Raw genomic sequence first — 27,534 nt, 5'->3', positions numbered from 1 at the left:
CTATATAGTGGCAGAGCTGGCTATAGTGCCCACCCTAACCATGTAATTTTTCATGACTGCATGCTGCAGTTTATAAATCAATAAGTAGTTTTTATGTGTTTGTATATATATTCCTTTATGATGTATTATTTTAGCTCTTCTATTTGCTAACTTTATGTGATTTTCATAAAGTCCCTATTTGATCCTTTTTTGTATGTCAATTATAAAAATGAGGATAATAATAATGTTTTCAGATTTTATGAACTTGTATTCTTTTTTTTTTAAATTTTTTTTATTATATATATATATTTTTATAATATTATCCCTTGTATTCATTTTTCCAAATTACCCCCTCTCCCTTTATTCCCTCCCCCCGATGACAGGCAATCCCATACATTTTACATGTGTTACAATATAGTCTAGGTACAATACATGTGTGTGAATATCATTTTCTTGTTGCACAATAAACATTAGAATCCGAAGGTACATACAACCTGGGCAGACAGATATTAGTGCTAACAATTTACATTCACTTCCCAGTGTTTCTTCTCTGGGTGTAGCTACCTCTGTCCATCATTGATCAACTGGAAGTGAGTTGGATCTTCTTTATGTTGAAGATTTCCACTTCCATCAGAATACATCCTCATACAGTATTGTTGTTGAAGTGTACAGTGATCTTCTGGTTCTGCTCATTTCACTCAGCATCAGTTGATTTAAGTCTCTCCAGGCCTCTCTGTATTCCTCCTGCTGGTCATTTCTTACAGAGCAATAATATTCCATAACCTTCATATACCACAATTTACCCAACCATTCTCCAACCGATGGACATCCATTCATCTTCCAGTTTCTAGCTACAACAAAAAGAGCTGCCACAAACATTTTGGCACATATATGTCTCTTTCCGCTCTTTAGTATTTCTTTGGGATATAATCCCAGTAGTAGCGCTGCTGGGTCAAAGGGTATGCACAGTTTGATAACTTTTTGGGCATAATTCCAGATTGCTCTCCAGAATGGCTGGATTCTTTTGCAACTCCACCAGCAATGTATTAGTGTCCCAATTTCCCCACATCCCCTCCAACATTTATCATTATTTGTTCCTGTCATCTTAGCCAATCTGACAGGTGTGTAGTGGTATCTCAGAGTGGTCTTAATTTGCATTTCTCTGATCAGTAGTGATTTGGAACACTCTTTCATGTGAGTGGATATCGTTTCAATTTCTTCCTCTGAGAATTGTCTGTTCATATCTTTTGACCATTTATCAATTGGAGAATGGTTCGGTTTCTTATAAATTAGGGTCAGTTCTCTATATATTTTGGAAATGAGACCTTTGTCAGAACCTTTGTTTTTAAAAATATTTTCCCAATTTGTTACTTCCCTTCTAATCTTGTTTGCATTAGTATTATTTGTACAGAAACTTTTTAGTTTGATGTAATCAAAATCTTCTATTTTGTGATCAATAATGATCTCTATGAACTTGTATTCTTACAAGAATGTAAGTTACTTAAAAAATAGTAGGGGCAGCTAGGTGGCGCAGTGGATAGAGCATCAGCCCTGAATTCAGGAAGACCAGAGTTCAAATGTGGTCTCAGACACAACACTTCCTAGCTGTGTGACCCTGGACAAGTCACTTAACCCCAGCCTCAGAAAAAGAAAAAAAAATTGTAGACAATGTGCTATGGTTTAAGTGAACATTAAAGGATGAAGTGGTTCTCAATGGTAGCTAATATATCACTTGAGAACTGCTGTTCTTTTGAAACATACATATGAAATGAGTTGCAAGCTGGTTGCTCAAAACTTTTGTTTGACAAACAGAAATGCAACATAAGTTAGGATTAAGACAGTAAACTTCTTACAAGTGCATCTTCAAGTAAAATTGTATAACTGAATATATTGTTGTGATATTTGCTTAATAAACAAGAATGAGAAATGAGGTACTTCTGTATAATGAAAAAAGGATAGATTACCACATCTCATCTTCTTTAGCCATATACACACAAATATTCCAATATTAAAGAAAACATATAACATTGTATTTAACTTAGCTGATAAAACCGCTATGGTTAGAGCAAGATGGATTTTTTGTTTCTGGTTTTTAAGGAAATTCAATTTGAAAGCTCAGTGTTGCTCTGCTCAGCTCTCTGCTGCCACCAGCAGGGGGAAGTAAAAAACCAGATTTTCTTTAAAGAAATCTATCTTTACATCCTTTCCCCCTTCTCTGTTCTGGTCACATACCTCTCTTCTGTTTAGGTACATAATGATTATTTATTAAATTATGAAAGCATCTTAGAGAACAAACAATACGCTGATCTATAAATATACTAGTTCTACAAATATACAACGAGGCTGTTGTTGGGACCAAAATGAATGAGATATAGAATATGAAGGTGCTTTGAAAACTATGCAATGCTGAATTTTAGTAACAGCTGATTTTATATAAGGTTTTAAACTTTTCTAAACACTGTATGTATGTATGCATATATATATATATATATATATATATATATATATACATATATATATATATTCTTTTATTTGATCTTTGAAGCAGACTAACCATAAAAATATTATAGGTATTATTTTACTGCCTGATGGCATGTCGTCAGGCCTGGAATCAGGAAGACTTGAGTTGGAATTTGACCTCAACAACTTACTAGTTGTGTGATCCTAGTTAAGCCACTTAATCCTGGGTGTCTCTGTTTCCTCATCTGTAAAGTGATCTAGAGAAGGAAATGGCAAAATCACTGTGTCTTCACCAAGAAAACCTAAATGATGTTACAAAGATTCTAATATGACTGAACAACAGCAAAAATTTTACAGATGAGAGAACTTTTAAGTGACTTGCCTACTTCTGGCAGCTAGATTAGGATTTCAATCCAGTCCTTATTGATCTAAAATCTTTATAAAAGTAAGATATAATATTAGTTTTTGGATATGGAAAGTGACTTTTCCCCTTGCCTTTATAATATCTATTCATGCAAATTAAAAAAAAAATTATTTTTACTAAAGTTTTAACCTGATCTGTTTAAATATATTGTTGATGCCAAAAATGGAAAATGAATTTTAAAAAACAACATTGACAAACATTTTTATTATTTTCTAAGAAAGTTGAGTTGCTATAAATCAGTATGTACAGTAGGGAAATCAAAAGCTAACAGAGATCAGATGGGGAGAAGATTTGGACTTATCTATGTGTGAAAAGAGGGATATATGTTGAAGATGACATAATTTGAGATACATAGAAAGTCAAATTTTAAGGTACATAGGGGAGAGGAAAGTACTAGGAATCTGTGAGAAATTACTCATTTTACTCTGATTTTAAAAATTAGTAAGTACTTAAATTCCTGCTTTCCTATTTTAAGTTCTTTAAGATAATCTGAATGCATCTTTTTTTATATAGCTTTTTATTTACAAGATATATGCATAGATAATTTTCAATATTGACCTTTGCAAAACCTTCTGTTCCACCTTTTCCCCTCCTTCCCTCCACCCCCTCCCCTAGATGGCAGGTAGTCCAATATACATTAAATATGTTAAAATATATGTTAAACACAATATATGTATACAATGTTTATACAGTTATCTTGCTGCACAAGAAAGATAGGATCTAGAAAGAAGATAAAAAAACCTGAGAAGGAAAACAAAAATGCAAGCAAACAATAACAAAAAGAGTGGAAATGCTCTGTTGTGGTCCACACTTATTTCCCATAGTTCTCTTTCTGGGTATAGCTGATTCTCTTCATTACTGAACAATTGGAACTGGTTTGGATCATCTCATTATTGAAGAGAACCACATCCATCATAATTGATCATCATACAGGGTTGTTGTTGAAGTATATGATGATCTCCTGGTTCTGCTCATTTCACTTGCCTTTAGTAATCTGAATATATCTTGAGAATGTTTTTGTTAAAGATTCAAGAAAACTGTCAGCTTTTCACTGGTGATATTCCATAGAAAACTATTTTGTTTTAATCATATGGAATAATTGTGCTTTTTGATTAATGATTATAAGGAATAATTTATTTAGTTGAGGGGGATGTACCATCTTAGATGTTTCTGTAATCTTGAACTGTAGTTCTGTAGTATTGGCTTCTTACATGTTCATCTGGATGTCATGTAGGAACCTTAAATTTAACACGTTTAACATAGAACTGTCATTAATCTCCAAACCTTATTTTTCTTCAGGACTTTGCTATTTCTGTTGAAGCTTGCAAACTTGGAATCAACTTTGAGTCTATCTTTTTTGCCCTCAGGATTTAATCACTTGCTTCCATTTCTATACTTCTCACATCCATCCTTTCTTTCTATTCATACAGCCACTACTCTAGTATAGGATCTTATTATCTCTTTTTCTGAATTATTGTAATAACCTCCTAATAGCCTCCATTTGGTCATTACTTTTTCTTTTTTTTAAGTAACTTTTATTTTAGTTTTTGGTAGAAGCATTAATTTTCTCTTTCACTTTTTTCATTAAAAGTAACAAAACATTGCCTAGTCTTACCAAGTATACTCTCACATTGATTGTATTTTTAAAAAAAGAATGTTATTTTGTACTGTCTATTTATTCATATAAATTTGTAAAGGTTATTTTTATTATTTCTGATGATTTCTGATTTTTATTTTCAGTGTCTTGTTATAGAAATTTTCCATATACTGGTGCAAAATTGGCAAGTCATATATAACTTGTAGCTTTAGTGAGTTATTTCTAAGACATTGAGTAGTTATGACTCACTAGGCCTATGATCATATAATTAGCATGTACCAGAAATAGGATTTTGAACCCAGGTCTTCCAATTTCTAAGGCAGTCTCACTCTTTCTACAATGCCTCTCGTTCATATAAAATGCAATTTTATAATAAATTTCAATTATACCTAGAATAGACACAATTAAAATACCATTCAAGTCACCATGATAATCAGCTATTTTAAAGATATGAGTGTTTCAAAATTTATCCCTTTTTAAAAAATATATATTTATTTATTAACAGAACATTTTAAAGTATTGATTGCTCTAAAAATGGGTTAGACTGGGAAAACAAAAGTTCTGATAAAGGCCTCATTTCCAAAATATATAGAGAATTGACTCTAATTTATAAGAAATCAAACCAATCTCCAAATAATAAATGGTCAAAGGATATGAACAGACAATTCTCAGATGAAGAAATTGAAACTATTTCTAATCATATGAAAATATGCTCCAAGTCATTATTAATCAGAGAAATGCAAATTAAGACAACTCTGAGATATCATTATACACCTGTCAGATTGGCTATAATGACAGGGAAAGATAATGCCGAATGTTGGAGGGGATGTGGGAAAACTGGGACATGATACATTGTTGGTGGAATTGTGAATACATCCAGCCATTCTGGAGAGCAATTTGGAACTATGCTCAAAAAGTTATCAAACTATGCATACCCTTTGACTCAGCAGTGTTACTACTGGGCTTATATCCCAAAGAGATCTTAAAGAAGGGAAAAGGATCTGTATGTGCAAGAATGTTTGTGGCAGCCCTCTTTGTAGTGGCCAGAAACTGGAAACTACGTGGATGCCCATCAATTAGAGAATGGCTGAATAAATTGTGGTATATGAATATTATGGAATATTATTGTTCTGTAAGAAATGACCAATAGGATGATTTCAGAAAGGCCTGGAGAGACTTACATGAACTGAGTGAAATGAGTAGGACCAGGAGATCGTTGTATACTTCAACAACAATACTGTATGAAGATCAATTCTGATGGATGTGGCCATTTTCAGCAATGAGATGAACCAAATCAGTTCCAATAGAGCAGTAATGAACTGAACCAGCTACACCCAGCAAAAGAACTCTGGGAGATGACTATGAACCACTACATATAATTCCCAATCCCTCTAATTTTGTCCACCTGCATTTTGGATTTCCTTCACAGGCTAATTGTACACTATTTCAAAGTCCATTTCTTTTTGTACAGCAAAACAACTGTTTGGACATGTATACATATATTGTATTTAATTTATACTTTAACATATTGAACATGTATTAGTCAATCTGCCATCTAGGTGGGGGGAGAAGGAGGGGAAAAATTAGAACAAGAGGTTTGGCAATTGTCAATGTTGTAAAATTACCCATGCATATATCTGATAAATAAAAACTATTAATAAAAATATAATAATAAAAAGTGGGTTAAAGCTTGAATTTTATATAAAATTCACTAGATAAGAATTTGATCAGGAGTCATTTGCATTCCATTTTATTGGGTTTTGGTGTAATAATTTATTGGTAATTGTTTACTTTTTAATTCTAAGCAAGAATTTGTTTTTCAGTTTACCTCATTCCAAAGACTTCTTTTCAGGAATGCAGTTATTTTCCCCACTGACATATATTGTAACTTTTCCATGTCTTTCTTGAGTTGCTGTAGCTTAAATCTACAAATATTAAAGCAGTCCACAAGTTGATTTCATGAGGTCTCTGTATATATAAAATATTACTTAAAGACATTTAGATAACTATATTGATATAACTAGTTCCTTTGTAAATTTGTAATTTGTAAGTATTTTTCTTATTTAAAATCATTCTCCAGAGAGATCTATAGACGTCACCATACTGATAAAAGGATCCAAAAAAAAGAACCTTGCCTGGAAACAGTGCTTCTTCACTTTCACCCTAATGAGGCACTAATTTGTAGAAGATATTTTCAGTCTCATTTTAAAATTTACTTTTGTGTTGAATTTTACAGTGCCTGAAAATGACTACAAAGCGAAGTTTGTTTGTGCGGTTGGTGCCATGTCGTTGTCTTCGAGGAGAAGAAGAACCAATCACCACTCTTGATTACTCTCATTGCAGTTTGGAACAAGTGCCCAAGGAAATTTTCACTTTTGAAAAAACCTTGGAAGAACTCTATTTAGATGCTAATCAGATTGAAGAACTTCCTAAGGTATGTTTTTATTTTATTTTCTGATTCAACTTTGGTTACTTTATGCCTTTTTGAGAATAGCAATACAATAATGTCCATAATGCTATAATTACCATTTGGATTTAGAGTTTACTATATATTTTTTTAATATATCTTTAAAGTATACTAGAAGACTTTAGAAAAACTATTTTTTGTTATTGCTGTTTTTTTTTTTTTTGAAGAATTTACTTTACAAATTACTTTACAAATGACCTGGAAATCTGCAGTTTAGCACCATTCTTACTCCTTGTGGTCATTATGGAAATGTATTATTTCTTGATGCAGTTGAATTGTTAGAATGTTGGACATCATTTAATTTTAAATTGATAGGATGCTACTGTTAAACTTTTTTACTGCAAAATTGATCTTATGTTTTCTTAAATTTTGGTTCTTTTCTTCATTTCACCTTATTCTTTCATTGCTAAATCTGTCTTTTTCTTATTCAGTCCTTTTGAATTTCTTTAGACAGTGTTGATTAACCCACACTCCTTTCTTTCTGCTTCCACTCTAACTTCTGTGAAAATACTCTCTCTTGATTTTTCATCCTGCCTTCCTGATCACTCAATCTCTTGAGCTTCTGTAATCATAATCCATTTTCTGTCCCACTTGGATGGTCCACATAATTACTGTTCTGAACCCTCTATTTTTTTCTCTCTACATTCCTCTTTTGATGATCTTATTATTCCTCTTATTATTATTCCTCTGCTCATGACTTAAAAGTTCAGTTCTCATCAATCTCCTTAAATCCAAGTACAATATTGCCAAGTGGCTGCTAAACCCCTTCATCTGGATACCAGAAAGTCCAAAATTGTCTAAAATAATACATCCTAAAACCTGTTACTCCTTCAAACTTATTTCTGTTATAGGGACCTCTTCTTTCTGTTGACCTTTGATTGTGACTTCATTGTATTCTTTGACTCTTTTCTTTCTAAATTTATACATTTTATTATTTGTGAAGTCTTGTCAATTTTATAACCATATCTTTTTTCTATTAAGTCCATTTCTCCTGTTTAGACTCCTCTCACCTCTGGCCTTTACAATGACCATAACCTGATTGTCTTCTCTGCTTCCAATCTGTCTTTTCTGATTCATCTTCCACACAGTTGTCAAAATAATTTTTTCAGGGCTCAGGTTTTATTGTCATATTTTCTTGTAGCTTCTAGGATAAAATAGAAAATTCTCCTCTTAGCATTTAGAATTCTTTATGTCCAACCTATATTTGCATACCTCTTTCATATTATTACTTTCCTTGACAATGTACGTATTCTAGCCATATTGAAACTTGCTGTTCCCAAACTTAGCATTCCAATTTTGTATTGCAGATGAGTTCAAATAAAAAGCATCATCCCATCCAGAGATGGCTTTCACAAACTTTATTGCCACTGATACAGGAAAGCGAGAAAAGCTGCTATCGTGGATGGTTTCTGTGTGGTATCTATGCACACAGTTGGCAGTACATTGAGGCACAGAGACAGGAAATCCATATTCTAGCTGAAGTCACAAAGATCTTGAGGGCTTCATCTTATATATCATTTTAGACAAAGGGCCAATGGGATAGTACTGGGAGAGTGTCCTGTTATTTATAGGGCAATAAGATGGAAATATCTTCTAATTACTTCTTAAGAAGGAGGTGAAAATATATAGCAACAAAAAGAAAAAAGGTAAGTTCCAAAGAGTACTTAAATGAGAATTAGGGATATACTAGTCACAATTTTCATCACATGATAATCTTCTACTTACTTCTCTTTGCATATATATTGCATGTTATATAGACATATATCATGAGGTGCATCCCAATTTTGTTTATTAAAATCCTTTGTTTCCTTCAGGGTTTTTGTTTTTTCTCTTACTGCCTAAACCTACCCTTACCCCTTACTTCTCTTTCATTTTCCTTGGATTTATTTGTCTGTTTTATCTAATTTGCTCCTGAATAGAATGTAAATGTTAAAGATAGGTGGAGAATAGAAGAAGATAAAGTAACTGGAAATATAGTTCTTTTTCTCAAATCTCTTTTCTAATTGTTGTGATATGTAGACTATCTCAGGGATACTGTGGGTTTGGTTCCAGACCACTGCAATAAAACAAATATTATGCACTAAATGAGTTCAATGAATTTTTTGATTATCCACTACATATAAAGGTTATATTTATACTGTATTGAAGCCTATTGAGTATACAATATAATATTATGTCTAAAAATATTTTTCATGTATGTCTTAATTAAAAACACTTTATTTTTTAAAAAATGCTAACCATTATCTGAGCCTTCAGCAAATTTTAACGTTTTTGCTGGGAGAGTTTTGTCTTGATATTGATCACTATTGATCACTTCTGACTGATCAGGATGGTGACCACTGAAAGTGGGGTGGGTTTTTTAGTTTTTTAAAATAAAATTGCAGTTAATTTTGAGGTTTTTTTTTTCATTTGAATATTTATGGGCCTTTGTAGTATAATAAGTTACCCTGATTTTAATATTATTTGTCTCGGGGTATATGGAAACTAGCAAGCAGGAAGAGACACAGAATAGATGGTCAGTGGCCAGTCAGAATACATATAACCTTTATTGATTAAATTTATTACCATATATGGTATGATTTGTGGTATCTCAAAACAATACACTATTAACATCAAAAATAACAGATATTACCAAAATGTAAAAGAAATACCGTGTGAGCATGCGATATTGGAAAAATGGCATCAATACACTTGCTTGATGTAGGATTTCCAGAAATCTTCAATTTCTTTTAAAAAAATATCTGTGGAATGCAATAGGTCACAGTGCAATTAAATGAAATATACCTGTACTAAATGACTTCAATGTGTGTTGTTATACAGGAACCAAAATAGATAAATGTTATTCAATTGCAGTAATTGAAATGTAAACCAAAGGGAGGGAATTGATAGTCTTTCCTGTATCTTCATTGGATCACAATTTGAATGGAAATTTGGAAAACTGAGTTCTAATTCTTGTGACATCTTTCATTACTTTGTCTCAACTCACTCTATCATGTCATTTCTGGTTCTCATTATGTCTTAAAAAAAGCTGTAATAAGCTGTTAACTGTTTTCATGATTCCAGGATTTTTCCTATCTATCCTTCACAAATCTGCTAAGGTAACATTTACATAATGCCTATTATGTGACAGGCACAAAGTTTAAAAAAGGGCCACATTTTATAAATATTATCTCATCCTCAACAAAAACCCTAGGATTTAGGTACAAATTTTATCTCCATTTTATAGAAGAAACTGTGGCAAATCGAATTTGAATGACTTGTCCAGGGTCATACAGCTAGAAAGTATCTGAGACCATAATTAAACTAAGGTCTAAATGATTCCAGATATGGCACTGTTGTGCCATATCAACTCCATTGAGGTTGTAGTTCTGATCATGTTGCTCTCCTTCTCCAAAAAATTACATAGCTTTCTGCTTTCAATAAAATTCAATCACAGAGCCAAAGACTTAAATTAGGGTGGGACATAACAGCCATCTTCCCACATGATCATAAGTCTAGGATTTTAAGGGACCTTAGAAGTGATCAGATTTGACATGCTCATTTTATAGATTAAGAAAATGAGGCCTAGGAGATTAAGTGCCTTGTACCAGATCATACAGTCCATAAGAAATAGGATTTGAACTCTCTTTCCATTATTTTTTCCAGTGTACAACATTGTATGTACTTTCTTTCCTAACATTTAATGCAAACAGATTTGCTTTCTTTCTTTTTTTTTTTTTTGTATTAGCTTACCTAACCTTATTTCATATTTCTCCCCTTAGTCACCCTATATTCTACTTATACAAGATTACTAGCTGTTCCCCAAATTTGACATATATTATAGGGGAGAATTACAAATTAATTTGTTTCACAAACTTTATTTGGAAAAGAAAGACTTGAAGTTTAATACACAAAACCCCTCACCAACCTTATTATAATTGTATTATTTTATTCCAATACATGCCCATTTTTCTTATGAAAAATAGAATTATTCCTGATTTTTCACCTTAGTATAGGGAAAGGAAATTAGGAAACCTGTAACTAATAGGAAGAGTATAAAGCAGGGATCAGCCAACTACTTCAGAAAGTTGACCTAGTGCCTGCTTTTGTTCAGTCTGCAAACTAAATACTTTTTGTGCATTTTTAAAATGAAATTTCATTGTATTTAAAAATCTGAAAACCACTCAGCTTGTGAGTCATATATAAAAAGACAAGTTGACGCTGGGCACAGGTTGCTAATTCTTGATAGAGAATTAGAATGAAATTAATTTTAAAAAACCTATATTTATCAACTATGCTGTGCCAAGAACTACTCTTAAGTGTTGGGCATACAAATATAAAATTGAAATAGTCAAAGCTCTCAGGGAACTCTCCTTCTGATTGGAGCAAACAACATTTAAAAAGAAAATTAACATTTATATTCAGTTCATTATAGATGGAAAACTCAGGAAGGTAGAGGAAGTATTAGGGCATATGGTAGACTATAGGATCTTGGGAGTAAGTAATGTGACCCTACCAAGAACATACTAGGTCCAAGGGTGAGGAACTCTGGATTCTCTCTGGTAGGGATCATAGGACTAGCATCCTACTGGAAGCAGGCTCCCTCCCCTGCTGGGAATTTGGCCTTTGGGAGGTGGAAAGGCGATGATGGCTCCCTTTTGTGGCAGTAATGCTGCTCTCTTTTTATGCCACCCATTGATTTGGGAAGACAAAGTCCTTGGCCTCCTTCTAATGTTGGTGAGTGGTTCCAAATCAGCATAGAAAAAAACTATGTGATAAGATTTCCTTAAAGTTTTTGATAAGCTGACTAGAGATGGCATTCCATAAACTCACATGTTATAGGGATTAGGGGTTTTTGCCTATTTAGGAAGTTGAAAGCGATATAAAAACCAGGCCATGACATTTGTTTGATCCAGGGTTCTTTCAGCCTTTTTTCCCCATTGAAGTTCTTTTATCACCTTTTGACCAGATAGTGTAGAAAAGTCTTATAGCTTTCTGTTTGACCCCTTTCCAATCACTCTTCCATAAGCATTCTTTAATTCTCTCTCTCTCTCTCTCTCTCTCTCTCTCTCTCTCTCTCTCTCTCTCTCTCTCTCTCTCTCTCCTCATTCTTTCTCCTCTTTCTCAAAATTGTTAATATTCATTATATGAGAGGATAGAAGCAGTTGTTTTTTTTAAATTGTATATATGTATTTTTAAAATTCTGGAAGAAAAGATATTTTCTTTCCTTTTTTTCATCAGCAACTTTTTAACTGTCAGTCTCTACACAAACTGAGTTTGCCAGACAATGATTTAACAACATTGCCATCATCCATTGCAAATCTCATAAATCTCAGGGAACTAGATGTCAGCAAAAATGGTAAGTTATTTAATTTTTTAATAGTCAAATATATTAAGAAGCTCCTGAAGGGCTATAAGCCAGACAATATGCAATTTTTAAAGTTTTGCTTTTTTACTTAATATTATTGGTTAAAATACTTTGTAAACAAAACGAAGCTTACAATAGCTTTGATATTTAACATATCAGCATATTGATCTTGTGTTTGCTAAGTAAAGTATGTTATTATGTAAGTATGCTACATTTGTTATTCATATATAATATATTAGACCTTATATATTTAATATGCTTATATATTTATCAATAAAAGTATATTACATTTTGTGGTATTTATTTTACTACTTTATTATTTATTAGGTTTTGTTAATTAGGTATATTATATTTAACATTGTAAGTATATTATTATTATATAAGTATTTTATTCTAAGTATAAACATTTTAAAAGCATGTCATCAATTTTTGCTTTAATATGCATTTCATCCTCCAAAAGTAAAAGAACCAACAAGGACAATTTCTGATCTTCATCTGATTCTTGGGAAGTCAGAAAGAGCTGATTTCAAATCCTTTCTCAGACACAACAACATAACATCCCCCCTCCCAATGGAATGAATATAAATTCCTTGAGGGCAAGTTTTTTTTAAATTTATTTATATTTTAACCATTAAAAAAAAAATTAGTTCCAAAGTATATCCCTTCCTCCAGGCCATCCCTCATCCTTTAAGAAGGCAAGTGATATGGTACTCATTCTACATGGGAACTCATGCAAAACATTTCCATATTTCCATGTTGCCAGCAGTATATTTCCCTCCCCTCACCCCCCCATCAAGAAAAATAAAGTAAAAAAATTTTCAATCTCCATCAGTTCATCAGTTCTCTCTCTGGATTGTTAGCATATTTCATTATGATTCCTTTGGAATTGTCTTGAATCTTTGTATTTATAAAATACAGTTGGTCATCATTACAGTATTTATTGTTACCATGTACAATATGGTTGTACTGGTTGTAATAACTTTGTTTTCCAGTAGTTGATATAGTTCTTGAATTGGAAAAATGTTTCACCCTTTTGTTGACTATACCACTCCAGAGTGTGATTTGAGGCATTGAAGTTTGTATGGGAATGTTGGAAGAGCCTCTGTATATAAAGAGCTTCCTCTAACTCCTTCAGTTTGGCTCCATCCTCTATCAAGTGTTTTTTCCATTAGGGCATAATGTTTGTATACAAAGGATTGATAGATATGATCCTGAGTTTTCTCTCATCTCCTTTACAGTCTTGTGGTATTAAGCTTAAAAGAACATTGTGTAGTTCCTAGCTGTTTCTACCTACTTGGAGTAATACGAGAGCTACATGTTAACTTCTTTTTACTTCTACCTAGCTTCTCCTTTGCCTTTATTTTTTTATCTGAGTTGTATGACGATTGAAGGAAACCAGAGTAATCATAGCAGTAATATCAGGACCTTCAGCTGAAGGTGCAATGCTTGGCCAAATTTTGAGTAAACTATTCTTATGTTCCTTTAACTATGAATGGATGTTGAACCTGTAGCACTTGCCCAATTTCTCTTTACTGGTAGAAACAGAATATATGAATTGAAATTTTTAAAGTTAATTTATATCTCTATGGAGAAATGAATATCATGCCAAAATTAGTAAATTTGCAGATCTTATTAGATTTAGATTTCCTTTCTGTCAAATATGCCATTATATACCGATAGATCAGATAGCAGACTACACATTCTATTTCCTTCTATCTCTAATTTACTACAGTTCTGTTACTAATTATCATTGTGAGCTAGGATAATTCACTTAAACTCTCAGGATCATGGTTATTTTCTCTTATGTAAAATTTATTTTAGAGAAGAGAAGATAGTTCCTGGTTTTTAATTCTGTTATTCTGTTTTCCTTCTAAATCACACTTCACAGAAATTTAGTTCCTGTATTGAGCACCTAGCATGTTTCCTTGTGTATGGTAAATGTTTAATAAATGTTAGTTGAACCACTTATTAATTCCAGCAGTTTCTATCTAGATTCACATTAACCAAAGATGGTCTCCAGAAACATTTTGTACTTATGATTCATTTTTATACAATGTAAATTTATCACCATTAAGTGGAGAATATAAACTGACTTTACAAGTTGATTAGGGGACCTTCATAAAACATTGTTGTTCCAGGAAAGAAAAGAACTTTATAAGTAGAACATCTGTTATAAGGTTCAAGAGTAAAGCTTTTCTCTACAGTCTTTCTTATTACATGATTAACTTCTCTACCTACTTTATTTTTTAAAATATTTTCTTACTTTTCTCCAATTATATATTAAAACTATTTTTAACCTTTAGTTTTGAGTTCCAAATTGTATTTTTTTTCTCTCTCCCCCCTCTCTGAGATGGTAAACAATCTATTATAAGTTATACATATTTAATCATGGAAGACATTTCTATATTAGCCATTTCCTATATGGAGACTCAAAGTAAAAAAGAGTAAATAGCATGTTCCAATCTGTATTCAGATAGTTCTTTCTATGGAGACAAATAGAATGTTTCATCATTGGTCCTTTGGGATCGTCTTGGATAATTGTATTACTGAGAATAGCTAAGTCATTCACAATTCTTCATCATACAATATTGTTGTAACTGGGTAAAATGTTCTCAGGTGCACATAATGAATATGAATATGTCAATACTTAATCACAGAACTTCCTCACTGTGAAGCTGAGTGTTTACTATATTATGTTGCTTCTTGCCAATTGGGGAGGATCAGTTATATTATTTTGTTAGCATGGCTGGCACTGGACTGCATGTTTTTTTCATCCAGGTGCAGTAGACCTTTTCTGCTGGTTTTCTAAGTTGTCTTTGGCTGGAAAATTATTTCACCCTGTGTTTTTGTTGTTTCTGCCACTTCAAAAATCATAGACCAACTTCTCATACCCTATACCAAAATAAGTTGAAATGGATATATGATTTAGGCCTAATGGGTGAGACTATTAGCAAATTAGAAGAGCAAGGGATAGTTTACCTGTCAGATTTTTGGAGAAGGGAGGAATTTATAACCAAACAAAAAATAGAAAACATCAAATGCAAAATGGATAATTTTGATTTCATTAAATTAAAAAGGTTTTGTACAAACAAAATACAGCCAAAATTAGAAGGTAAGCAGAAAGTTGGGAAACAATTAAAACAACTCTGAGGTGTACAACCTCATACTTATCAAAGTGGAAAAGAACTAGATAAATGTTGGAAGGGATGTGGGAAAATTGTGACACTAATGCATTGCTGGTGGCATTCCATTCCATTTTGGAGTGCAATTTGGAACTATGCCTAAAGAGCTATAAAACTGCATACCCTTGATCCAGTGGAGCCACTACTGGTTCTTTATCACAAAGAGATATTAAAAAAAGGTGAAAGGACTAACATATGCTAAAATGTTTGTAGCAGTTCTTTTTGTGGTGGCAAGGAATTAGAAATTGAGGAGATGCCTATCAGTTGGGGAATGGCTGAATTAAGTTATAGTATATTAATATAATGGAATATTACTGTCCATAAGAAATGATGATCAAGCTGGTTTCAGAAAAGCCTAGAAAGACTTACATGAACTGATACTGAGTAAAGTGATTAGAACCAAGAGAACATTGTATATAGTAAAAGCAAGATTTGTGATGATCAGCTATGATAGACTTCGCCCTCCTCAGCAATACCATAATTTAAGACATTTCGAATAGACTTGGATTGCCATCTGCAACCAGAGAGAGAACTATGGAAACTGAGTGGATCAAAGCATACTATTTTCACCTTTTTGAGGAGTGAGTGGAGATTTGCTTTTTCTTTTTCGTGGTTTTTTTTTGTTGTTGTTGTTTTCTTTTGTTCTGATTTTTCTTTCACAGCATGACTTAATATGGAAATATATTTTAAACAATTGTGCATGTATAAACTGTGTCAGATTGTTTGCTATCTTGAGGAAAGGGGAGTGAAAAAAAGGAGGGAGGGAAGAAAAAGGAAGGAAAAAATTTGGAACTCAAATCTTGTTGAAGATTATTTTTACATGTAATTGGAAAAATTTTCATACTTTTAAGTGGGGAAAAGAGGGGAAAGATCAATGCAAATTTCACCACCACCACCACTAAAACATATTGTACAACAAAATAATAGTAATCCATATTTTGGCCATTCTGAAAATGTATATGTAATTCTGAATTATAAGTCCATTACTCCTTCTCAGAGGATTGGGGCAGAGGGATGATGAAGTATTTCATCATCCTGTTTTATCATAATTTCTTTGGAATAATGGTCAGTCTTCTTAAGTTCTTCTTAGTTGTTTTTTCTTGACAGAATTGTCAATACTGCATAAAATATTTCAATTTTATTCATTTTACTTTTCATTAATTCATATAAGTCTTCCAGCTTTCTTTGAAACTTTCTTTTCATCATTTCTTACAATGAAACAAGGATGCATTACCTTCACAGATCATAATATTTTTGTTCCTGAGTTGATGACTACCCTTTAATTTCCAGTTTCTTTGCTACTACAAAAAGAATGGTTACAAATGTTTTTGTATCTATGTATCCTTTTATTCTTTGATCTCTTTGAGGATATAAGGCTAATATCACTGTTTAGTATGTACACTTTAATTACTTGTTTACTATAGTACTACATTACTTTTTAACAAGTTGGACTAGTTCACAGATCCTCTTGCAATGCAATCTCTTTCTGAGACTCCTCCAGAACTTGTCATTTTCTTTTGTCATCTTTGCCAATTTGATAAGTGAGGTAGGACCTCAAGAGTTATTTTAATTTTCATTTATTTAATTAGTAGCTATTTAGCTCATTTATTTTTCTCTTTTCTTTTTTTCCCTTTCCTTTCCTTACCTTTCCTTTTCTTTTCTTTTTTTGCTAGGAAATGTTAATGTCTGAGGCCAGATTTGAAGTCGGGTCCCCCTGGGTTCAGGGCTGGTGCTCTATCCACTGGAGAGCTCCTATTTAGCTTATTTCTGTGGTTATTGATTATTTGAATTTCCTACATTGAGAACTATTTGTTCATATTCTATACTCATTTGTCTCTTGGGAAATGACAACTTTTCTTACAAATTTTCTTTAAAACAAATGCATATATGATTTGTTATCTCTAAAGTCAGTAAATAATATAGTCAACTATCTCATTTAAGGTTGTGAACTTTTCAGGTTGAAAGGGACCTTAGAAAATATAGTCAGCCTCTCATTTTAGTGACAAATTCTAATACTCTTTTATAGACTAACAGGCCTAATTTTTTTTTTTTTTCTGAAATAATTGGGATTAAGTGACTTGCCCAGGGTCACACAGCTAGGAGTGTTAAGTGTCTGAGGCCTGATTTGAACTCAGGTCCTCCTGACTTCAGGACTGATGCTCTATTCATTGCACCACCTTGCTGTCCCAGATAGGCCTAATTTTGAGTTTTTGCTGTGATATTTGACTGTTTAGATCAGGGGTTCTCAAACGGCCAGATGTAGCCCTCTGAGGACGTTTATGTGGCCCGCCGGGTTATGGCAAATGAGCTGAGGGGCTGAGACAGAGTGTGAGGTTTTGTTTTTACTATAATCCGGCCCTTCAACAGTCTGAGGGACAGTGAACTGGCCCCTTATTTAAAAGGTTTGAGGACTACTGGTTTAGATTAAAGTAAATAGTAATTTAACTTCCTTCCTATTTCTTTAAATTATAACAATCTTGTTAGCCTGAGATCCTAAGAATAGAGATTCTAAGATCCTAAGAATAAGAGTAATGATATAGAAAAAACATATCATCCAAACACTTCTTCATGAATAAACCATCCTTTCTTGTATAGTTTTGTTTTCTTCTAGTTCATGGAGAAAAAGATTTCCTGTCTATTCTAGATAACTTGCACTTGGGCATATGTCTTTGGCCCTCTTTTAACATGCATACATACATACATGTGCATATGTGTGTATGCATGTATATGTATATGTGCATGTGTGTGTGTATTCTAAATATGAACTAAAAAAAAGTTCACATTTATTGCAGGATGCAAAAATAGGGTTCCATATGAAAGTGTATCTCAATATTACATACTACTTGCTTTCATTTTTTTTTTAACAGTTTTTATTTACCAGATATTTGCATAGGTAATTTTACAACATTGACAATTGCCAAACCATTTGTTCCAATTTTTCCCCTCCTTCCTTCCTCCTCCCCCCCATGGCAGGTTGGCCAATATATGTTAAGTATGTTAGAGTATAAATTAAATACAATATAGGTATACATGACCAAACAGACTACTTGCTTTAAAAAAATATATTATTATTATTATTATGGCAAAGCAGTTGGGGTTAAGTGACTTGCCCAGGGTAACACAGGTAGTAAACATTATGTGTCTGAGACTAAACTTGAACTCAGGTCATCCTGACTCCAGGACTGGTGCTTTCTCTCCACTTTGCCATCTAGCTATCCTTACTTGCTTTTGGTAAAAAGTTTATGATAATTCCACATATTACTTTTAAATTTGCCTAGTATTTGTGCCTCCTTCTCAACTTCCTTCTCTGTGTTTTAAAGTCTCTATGTTTTTATTACTTTTTCTATTTCCCTTTTCTCCTTCATCTTCCATCCTCAGTTAAAAGTAAAGAAAGTAAATATTTATAATAAACGAGCAGAGTGAAACAAAATCAATCTACATAGTGGTGATACCTATAAATATGTTTATTATATAATTTGTAAAATTATATTTTTTATTCCTATGAATGTATGTCTTTTTTTTTCTTTGTAATTGGATTATGTTCTTTCCAGCAGGAAGTGGATAACATGCTTTTCTAGAGACATTTTTAATGACCTCTTTATATCTCAAATCCACTCTTCCACTCAAATGATCTTCCACACATAGTTGCTAAAATAATTTTTAATGCTGGACTTCCCAGGCTACCCGTCTTTTCTAACTCCAAGTATTACCTATTGCTTTAAAGATCAAATATATGATTTGGCTTTTAAAGCCTTTTACAACCTGGCCCTAATATATATGTCTTTTCAGCTTTCCTACACTTGGTAGTCAAGTCAGACTTGTCTTTGTGCTATTATTTCTCAGATAATACCCTATGATAATATATCCTATCTCCCATCATTGGGCCTTTGTTTAGTAGCTTTTGTCTTTGACAGCAATGCTAGAAATTATTATATTACCAGACAATTAAATGAAATAATAGATATAAATAAAGCACAGTCTAAACCTTCAAATGCCATATGCATATTAGCTATGATGTTGATAAGGACATAACTTTTTAAAATGTCCCTAATAGGGTTCTTTTTGTAAGTGTTGATCCTGTGATTTCATTGGTATATTTAAAGCATATCTATAGTTCCTCTGGTCCTGTAAACAAATGGTGTTGAATGGAAACAGACCATACATTACATATTTTTGTCCATTTGTTAAACATTTAAAAATTGTATTTTAGTCTGGTTCTAATTCACTCAAGAATTTTTATAAGTGCTATGAGTTTGCCATGTCTAACCTAGACTACTGGGAAGTTAGGTGACTTGCCCAGGATCACAATCAGTATGTGTCAGCAAAGAGACTTGATCTTTCACTTGATTCCTAATCCTGAGACCAGTTTTCTATTCCCTAGTTTTTACTCACTGAATTGCATTTTGTTTTGCATTATTTAATATTGTTTTCCCTCTGATTTCCTTGTATTGTTTACGCCTGTTGGTTTCGTTGCATTGTTTTACCAAAATTCAATTAACTCATCCTTTTTGGGGGGGCATTAAGTTGCTTACTTTAAAATAAAATTACACGTAATGTTGGAAATATTAATGAAAATATTTGTACAAATAGGCTTTATTAATTTTTTTGGATAACACTAGTTTGATAACACTTTCACAGTATATTCCTAGCAAAGGAATTATTTGGGCAAGGGGTATGATTATCCATGTAAACTTAGGTTTTTTTGTTTGTTTGTTTGTTTGTTTTTTTGGGTTCATTTTCTAGGAATTCAGGAGTTTCCAGAAAATATAAAGAACTGTAAAGTTCTGACAATTGTTGAGGCCAGCGTAAATCCCATTTCAAAGTAAGTTTTCTTTTTTTTTTTTAATGTATTTATTTTTTCTTTTTAATATAAAAAGTTAAATTTCATGCATAACAAATTTTAAAAAACAAATGTTATAACTTGATTTGCTGATGAAATTTGCTTTATTTTAAAATGTTACCAATTCATTACTTCTTTAAATCTCACCTCCCAATTTTTGTTACAAATTAACCTCAAAATGCTGAACTTCAAAACATCTCCTATTCTTTGCCTATCTATAAGAATCTGACAAAATTGTAAGAATAAGAAACATCACTACAGTTATTCTTAACATTTTTATAATGCTTTACACAGAAGGCAGAGATATGACTGATTTTCATTTGAAGCCTCGAAAGGGTTGAAACACAAGGTTTTTAAATGGACTGAAGCCACTCTGGCATCTGTTTTGTTTTGTTTTTTCATTTTTCATTTTTCTTGTATTCTCCTGCTATTGTTACTGTGGTCTGTGGTGGGTATAAGTAGTTGGTAGCATATTATTAGTTATGACTAATGTATAAGCGGTGGCATAAAAAAAGTATGACAAGAAAAGATAAATAGGAGAGTCAAGTTGCAAAAACAAGTGAAAACTTTGAGTTTAGAGATGATCTTCCTAAAGAAAGACTATAGTCAAAAATTCCACAGTAATAGAAAGCTCATGCATTGTAATCTTCATCAACATCAAAAGTTACAAATTTCTGTGGATTCATTGAGCACAAAGTTTTGGTACTTCAAGGACTTCAAAGGTCAGCCACTGTGACCTTTAACTGATTTTGTGTAACATGAAAGCAAAAGGGACAGTCAGTTGGATTTGTATTATCAAATAAGTCTTCTTTAAAATATACTTTTATAGCATCTCTCAGAATAGTCATTCAGTCCTTGGTTGAAGATGTCCTTCCATGGTAGGAAAACTTTCCTAATTAAATTGGTTAAGTAACCAATTAACAAAGCCAAAAGTTAGTCCTGCATCTTTTACCCATTGCTCCTAGTTATGGGGTTAAGCAGAATTGATTAATTTCTTTTTTACATAGTAACTTTTCAATGTATTTAAAGTTAACTCTCAAGTCCTAAGTATCGGTCCACCCATCTCCTAGATATATACTATAGTCAATCTATTAGTACCCCCTTTGATACAAGTGTTTCATTATGTCCAAAACTGAATTCATTTTATTATCCCTTAAATTTCCCCATCCTCTTAACTTTACAATTTCCATTGGTGGGTCCTCTGTCTATTTCTGTCACCCATTGGGCATAAACATTCTAATGTGACTAATCACACCATCCTGTTCATGCTTCACCTTTGCTACTGAGAAGGTATCTGTCAAACATTTTCATACTCTCAACATTCCTGACCCTACATTTTAGTCAAGCTTGTCTTCCTCTGTTCTGTTGATGCCTTTGCTCATATTCTTGCCCTTTCTGGAAAGAACAATTTTCTATTACTGCCTTTTGAGATATTTTCCTTCCTTTAAGGTTCAATTTAGGTATCATTTTTCTCTGTGAAGCCATTCAGAGATATTTCCAACTTAAAAAAAGAAAAAAAAATGCAAGCAAACAACAAAAAGTGAAAATGCTATATTGTGATCCACACTTAATTCCCATAGTTCTCTCTCTCTGGGTGTAGATGGCTCTCTTCATCTAATATCTTTTACTTTTAACAACAGTTTTTGAGTACTACTTTGCACAGATAAAATTATTTAGTACTTGAATGTGGATCATAGCATAACATTCTCACTCTTTTTAATGTTGTTCGCTTGCATTTTGTTTTCTTACTTTCTTTCCTTTTTGATCTGATTTTTCTTGTGCAACAAGAGAATTGCATAAACATGTTTACACATGTTGAATTTAACATATTTTAACATGTATAACACATCGGATTGCTTGCCGTTTAGGGGAGGAAATGGGGGTAAGGAGGGGAAAATCTGAAACACAAGGCTATGCAAGGGTCAATGTTGAAAAATTATCTGTGTATATATTTTGAAAATAAAAAACTTTTAAAAATTTATTTAATACTCAGTTTATCAGAATTCATCTGCAGAAATTTTAACAGATTATTTTTTTTAACTATTTAGCTATTATTTGATTATTACTTTGTCTTTGTAAACTTGTAGACTTCAAGCATTAGAATTTTTATTTGTTGGTTTAGACTTCATTGGTGTAGGGGAACTACTGAAAAAGAAACTTCCATCTGCCATTGTACTTTACTTATTTTGATTGTGACCTCTGTCTTAAGAGTGTTGCCTTGGAGCATTGTTGCCCAATGTTACAACTTGCTTATGTTAGAGGCATATGCTTTTCTATTTATATTCCCAGTGCTTAGCAGAGCTAAGTATTTAATAATTGCATTTTCTTCATTTCTGACTTATACCTCTGTACCATTTTACCTCTCTGGTTTTTAGATAGCACCAGCAATAATTATTGACAAATTGTGCTCCTAAATCCAATTAAATTAATTAAATAGTTATATTTTTTGACTAGTACCAATCAATTTTACTTTAAAATTAGTTGATAAACCTGTTTCCTATCTATTTAGATTTTTAAAATTATTGGGTTATTTGCTGATAAAATTGTTTCTTTAATTTGAGTTTGTTTTTTCCTTAGTGATCTTTCTTTGTACTTGGATCACATTATATGTCTTAAAAAGTGACACTATTTTGGAGAAGGAATTAAGGTTGATCCAAACATATGGTAGCATCAATGTGAAGAATTCTGAGTAAACTTCCTCTATTCATATACCTGGCTAATTTGTGTATACCCATCCTGCCTTTTTCAGTTGATTTCTTAACTGGATTCTCCCCATTTATTCCCACTTTCACCATCTATTAATTCTTTTCCAACTGCCTTAAAATATTCCCAAGTTTTATCCTTGAGCCTTATCATCTCCCTAAGCTACTATTTGTATATGTGTGTACTTTTCTCCCCTTTATTTTCTAAACTCTTCAAAATTCTCTGTACTTATTGCCTCTACTTACTCTTATCCAGCTCTGACCCATTACCCAATTGAATTTGTTTTCTCCAAGGTTATCATTTTGGTTACCAAATATAATTGTCTTTTCTCAATTCTTATTCTCCTTGGCTATATTTTGCCCCATTTGACATTGTTGATTACCTTATTTTCTTAGATATTCTCTCTTCTGGATTTTCATGACACTAATTTTTCCTGGTTTTCTTCCTTCCCATATAACTAATTAGTGTTCTTTGCTGGCTTATCATTCATATCATGATCTATAACTATGGATGTTACCTTCTTCTGTCCCTGTACACACACTCTTGGTGAGTTTATCATCTTTTATGGTATAATTATTATTCAGAAAACTCAAAACTGAACTAAAAGATCTGTATATCCAAGCTTTATCTCTCCTCTGATACCTACCTAATGGCTATTTCAGAGTGTGTGTCTCAGAGACATTCTAAGGTCAACATGTCCAAAACAAAAACCCTTTCCTCTGAAATGTAGCTCTCTTTCAAAGTTTCCTTTTTCTGTTGAGGGTACTACCATCCTTCTACTCTAGTTTTTCATTGTTAGAAGGAGTTACCTGAATTAATGAAATATGTCATTGATCCTTGAAGAAGTAAAAAGTGTAGATTTGCCTTAAATTTGTCCTGAATAGCTACAGATAGTTACTTGGTATAATTTTTAGTATTATAAAGGCCTATAAGAAAATTTGAACTTTGTTATAAACATGGTTTAAAAGTATGTGTTATATTATTAAATTATAACAAAAAGGAATCTTCAATTGAAGAACTATAGATATAAGAATTAAAGAGATGCATACCAGTATCATGGATCCTTCAGATTTTTTTTTTGATGACTTTAATACCAAAAAATCACATTAAAATTGTGCACCTGAATTAAATTGAAAATATTCTTTTTTAATGCAGACTTCCTGATGGATTTTCTCAACTGTTAAATCTAACTCAGCTGTATCTGAATGATGCATTCCTTGAGTTCTTGCCAGCCAATTTTGGCAGGTAAGTTGTATTTTTATATATATATGTATATACACACACATATATTTTTAAGCACATGCAATAACACAAGTACCTTTGTTAGTTCTCGTAATTATCTTTTCTAAGTTTTTAGTTTATTAAAATTAATGTCATTTTTCCTTTTTTTATTGTTTTTTCCTTTTAGCTTGTTTCTACTGTTATTCTTTTGTCCATTTTCCTAAGTAAATTGTAATAGGGAAAAAAAACTCCAGCAGAATGGTGATGTGTATTGCTATGCCATATGTTCTGAATAGTTTTATTGTAAGATTTTTAGGGTTTGAAAGGGACTTCACAAATTACGAGTTCCAAGTACATCATACAGTTGGACTATACAGACTGACCAACTGAGGCCCATAGAATGGAAATGACTTATCTAAATAGACAAAGCTTTTAGGTGGGCAGCAGGACCTGTATTTGATGAAGTCTCTTACTCCATTTTCAGCGTTCTTTCTGCTGTGTCATCTTGTTTTTCTGATTGAGGTAATATTCAGAATTTAAAAAAAAAAAAACACGGTAAATTTCACTTCATGTCTACTCAAAAAAATTATTTTATTTTATTTTTTTGCTGAGGCAATTAGGGTTAAGTGACTTGCCTAGGGTTACATAGCTAGGAAATGTTAAGTGTCTGAGGCCAGATTTGAACTCAGGTCTCCTGACTTCAGAGCTGGTGCTCTATCCACTGTGCCACCTAGCTGCCCCTTATTTTATTTTTTGCATACTGTTTTTCACCTCCCTAACAGTCATCGTATCACAGTTATTGCTGATAATCCTCATTGGTACCACAGTTATTGCTGATAATCCTCATTGGTGACTTATTCATTATAGTCATTACAATTTCTTTCCTTTTCTAAAAATCCCTTTTTTTTTTTCTTTCTGTTTTTTTTTTTGTTTGTTTGTTTTTGTTTTGTTTTGTTTTTAGTGAGGCAATTTTTTTGTGACTTATAGATAAGACTACAGAAATCTTAAGTATCCAAGGCCCAATTTGAACTCAAGTCTCCTGACTGCAGGGCTGGTACCCTATTCACTGTGCCTTCTAGCTGCCTCTGCAGTCATTACAATTTATCATTTATTCTCATTTTAGCCTCTCATACTTATTTTTCAGTAAGGGAAATTGAGGCCAAAGGAAGCAGTAAGGTATATTTATTGAATCAGAAATCAAGTTGGCACTAGAAACCAGGAGTCTTCACTAAGACATGTTTCTTAAGTGACAAGAAACATGAATGTCTTTCTTTTTACTCAGTGACCTTTTTCTAAGCAAAATGAAACTACCAGAACATTTAACAATCAAGAAATGGGAAAAAAAAAAGAGAAAGAACTTTGTAATAGAATGTGAAATAAAAATTTTTCATTGTGGGAAAATGTTTTATTCCTTCTTAATATAGATGTTTGAGTGTTCCTTCAATTCCCTATTCAAAAACTTTCAATGTTTCCATATTGTTTTTAGATAAAAATGCAAATGCTTGAGCATTTAAGGGATGAAAACATCTTACCAAATCCAACTCTGGATTTCTTGCACAGCTTTCTCCTTCAGTACTATTCATATGATCCTAAATGGATCTGGACAGAAATTAAATCTTGTTCATTGACTACAAATTTATGATATCTAATCATAATTGGGCACTCACTGGAGCTAGGCATTCGTTCAGTTTCACCTTAATTGAATTACTATTCCACTTTCCACAAGGAATGTATCAAATTTCTGTTTCCAAGGTTTCAACATCACCACTCTTTTTAGTATCTTTGCCGCAGACTTTGCCTCATACAAAATTAGAGGCTATTTGCTAAGAGCTTCCTCTTCTATTCTTATTATCTTATATTACTTATACATCTTTCCCACTATCTCCCATTTCTCTGTGTTCTCAGGCCATTCTCCTTATAGAGATCCACTCCTCTACATGCACTATTGATTCAAATCTGTTCTTTATTTTTCCACTTAGTGTCCCACTTTATTCTCTACATTTTCTCTTCAGTCTTTCCCCAATTCTGGCATGTTCCCAGATATCTGCAGACATTTCTATATATATACTATTTTTAAGAAATTCTTTTTTAAAAATACTATTCCTCTTTGCCTAAAGTCCTTGAGAAAGATGGTTCCCTGTATCTCTAGCTTCTCTTACTCTTTAAACACTCTGTAATTAGGTATCTGCCCTCATTTTTCAACTGAAATTATTGTCTCCAAATTTAGTAATCAACTTCAAATCTCATGGTTTTTCCTCAGTTCTTATCCTTCTTGACTCTGGTCAGCATTTGCCACTGATGATGATTTGCTTATCCAGTATACTCTCTCTTCTTCTTCTTTTTTTTTTTATTAAAACTTTCCATTTTCAAAACATATACATAAGTAATTTTCAACATTCACTCTTGCAAAACCCTGTATTCCAAATTTTTTCCCTTCCTTCCCCCCCCCATCACCTCACATAGATGGCAAGTAATCCAGTATATGTCAAATATGTGCAATTCTTCTATACACACTTAGACAATTATCATGCTGCACAAGAATAATCAAACCACTACACACCTGTCAGATTGGCTAAGATGACAGGAACAAGTAATGATGAATGTTGGAGGGGATGTGGGAAAACTGGGACACTGATACATTGTTGGTGGAGTTGTGAAAGAATCAACCATTCTGGAGAGCAATCTGGAATTATGCCCAAAAAGTTATCAAACTGTGCATGCCCTTTGATCTAGCAGTGCTACTACTGGGCTTATATCCCAAGGAAATACTAAAGAAGGGAAAGGGACCTGTATGTGCCAAAATGTTTGTGGCAGCCCTTTTTGTAGTGGCTAGAAACTGGAAAATGAATGGATGTCCATCAATTGGAGAATGGTTGGGTAAATTATGGTATATGAATGTTATGGAATATTATTGTTCTGTAAGAAATGACCAGCAGGATGAATACAGAGAGACTTGGAGAGACTTACATCCACTGATGCTGAGTGAAATGAGAACTAGATCTCTACCTCTCAGATCTGTGGAGGAGGAAGGAATTTATGACTAGGGGAGAACTAGAGATCATTATTGATCACAAAATAGAAGATTTTGATTACATCAAACTAAAAAGTTTCTGTACAAACAATACTAATGTAAACAAGATTAGAAGGGAAGTAACAAATTGGGAAAATATTTTTAAAGTTAAAGGTTCTGACAAAGGTCTCATTTCCAAAATATATAGAGAACTGACCCTAATTTATAAGAAATCAAACTATTCTCCAATTGATAAATGGTCAAAGGATATGAACAGACAGTTCTCAGATGATGAAATTGAAAC

At 32.6% G+C, this 27,534-nt stretch overlaps 1 protein-coding gene across 11 annotated transcripts in view; it reads left to right on the top strand.

Moving 5' to 3' along the window:
* ERBIN (erbb2 interacting protein) overlaps positions 1-27,534 on the top strand; it is a 167,034-nt gene that overhangs the window by 65,995 nt on the left and 73,505 nt on the right. For all 11 annotated transcript variants that reach the window (XM_074282385.1, XM_074282389.1, XM_074282387.1 and 8 more), the window contains exons 4-7: positions 6,697-6,894; positions 12,148-12,265; positions 20,200-20,278; positions 24,155-24,244. In XM_074282385.1, the coding sequence (XP_074138486.1) occupies positions 6,706-6,894; positions 12,148-12,265; positions 20,200-20,278; positions 24,155-24,244 (476 nt within the window). In that variant the 5' untranslated portion in view covers positions 6,697-6,705. The remainder of the gene's footprint in view (positions 1-6,696; positions 6,895-12,147; positions 12,266-20,199; positions 20,279-24,154; positions 24,245-27,534) is intronic.

Source organism: Sminthopsis crassicaudata, chromosome 1 (assembly GCF_048593235.1).
Source record: "Sminthopsis crassicaudata isolate SCR6 chromosome 1, ASM4859323v1, whole genome shotgun sequence".
NCBI classification, from domain to species: domain Eukaryota; kingdom Metazoa; phylum Chordata; class Mammalia; order Dasyuromorphia; family Dasyuridae; genus Sminthopsis; species Sminthopsis crassicaudata.
The sequence above is the reverse complement of the archived record's forward strand: the minus strand, read 5'-3'. Positions and strand labels throughout refer to the sequence as shown.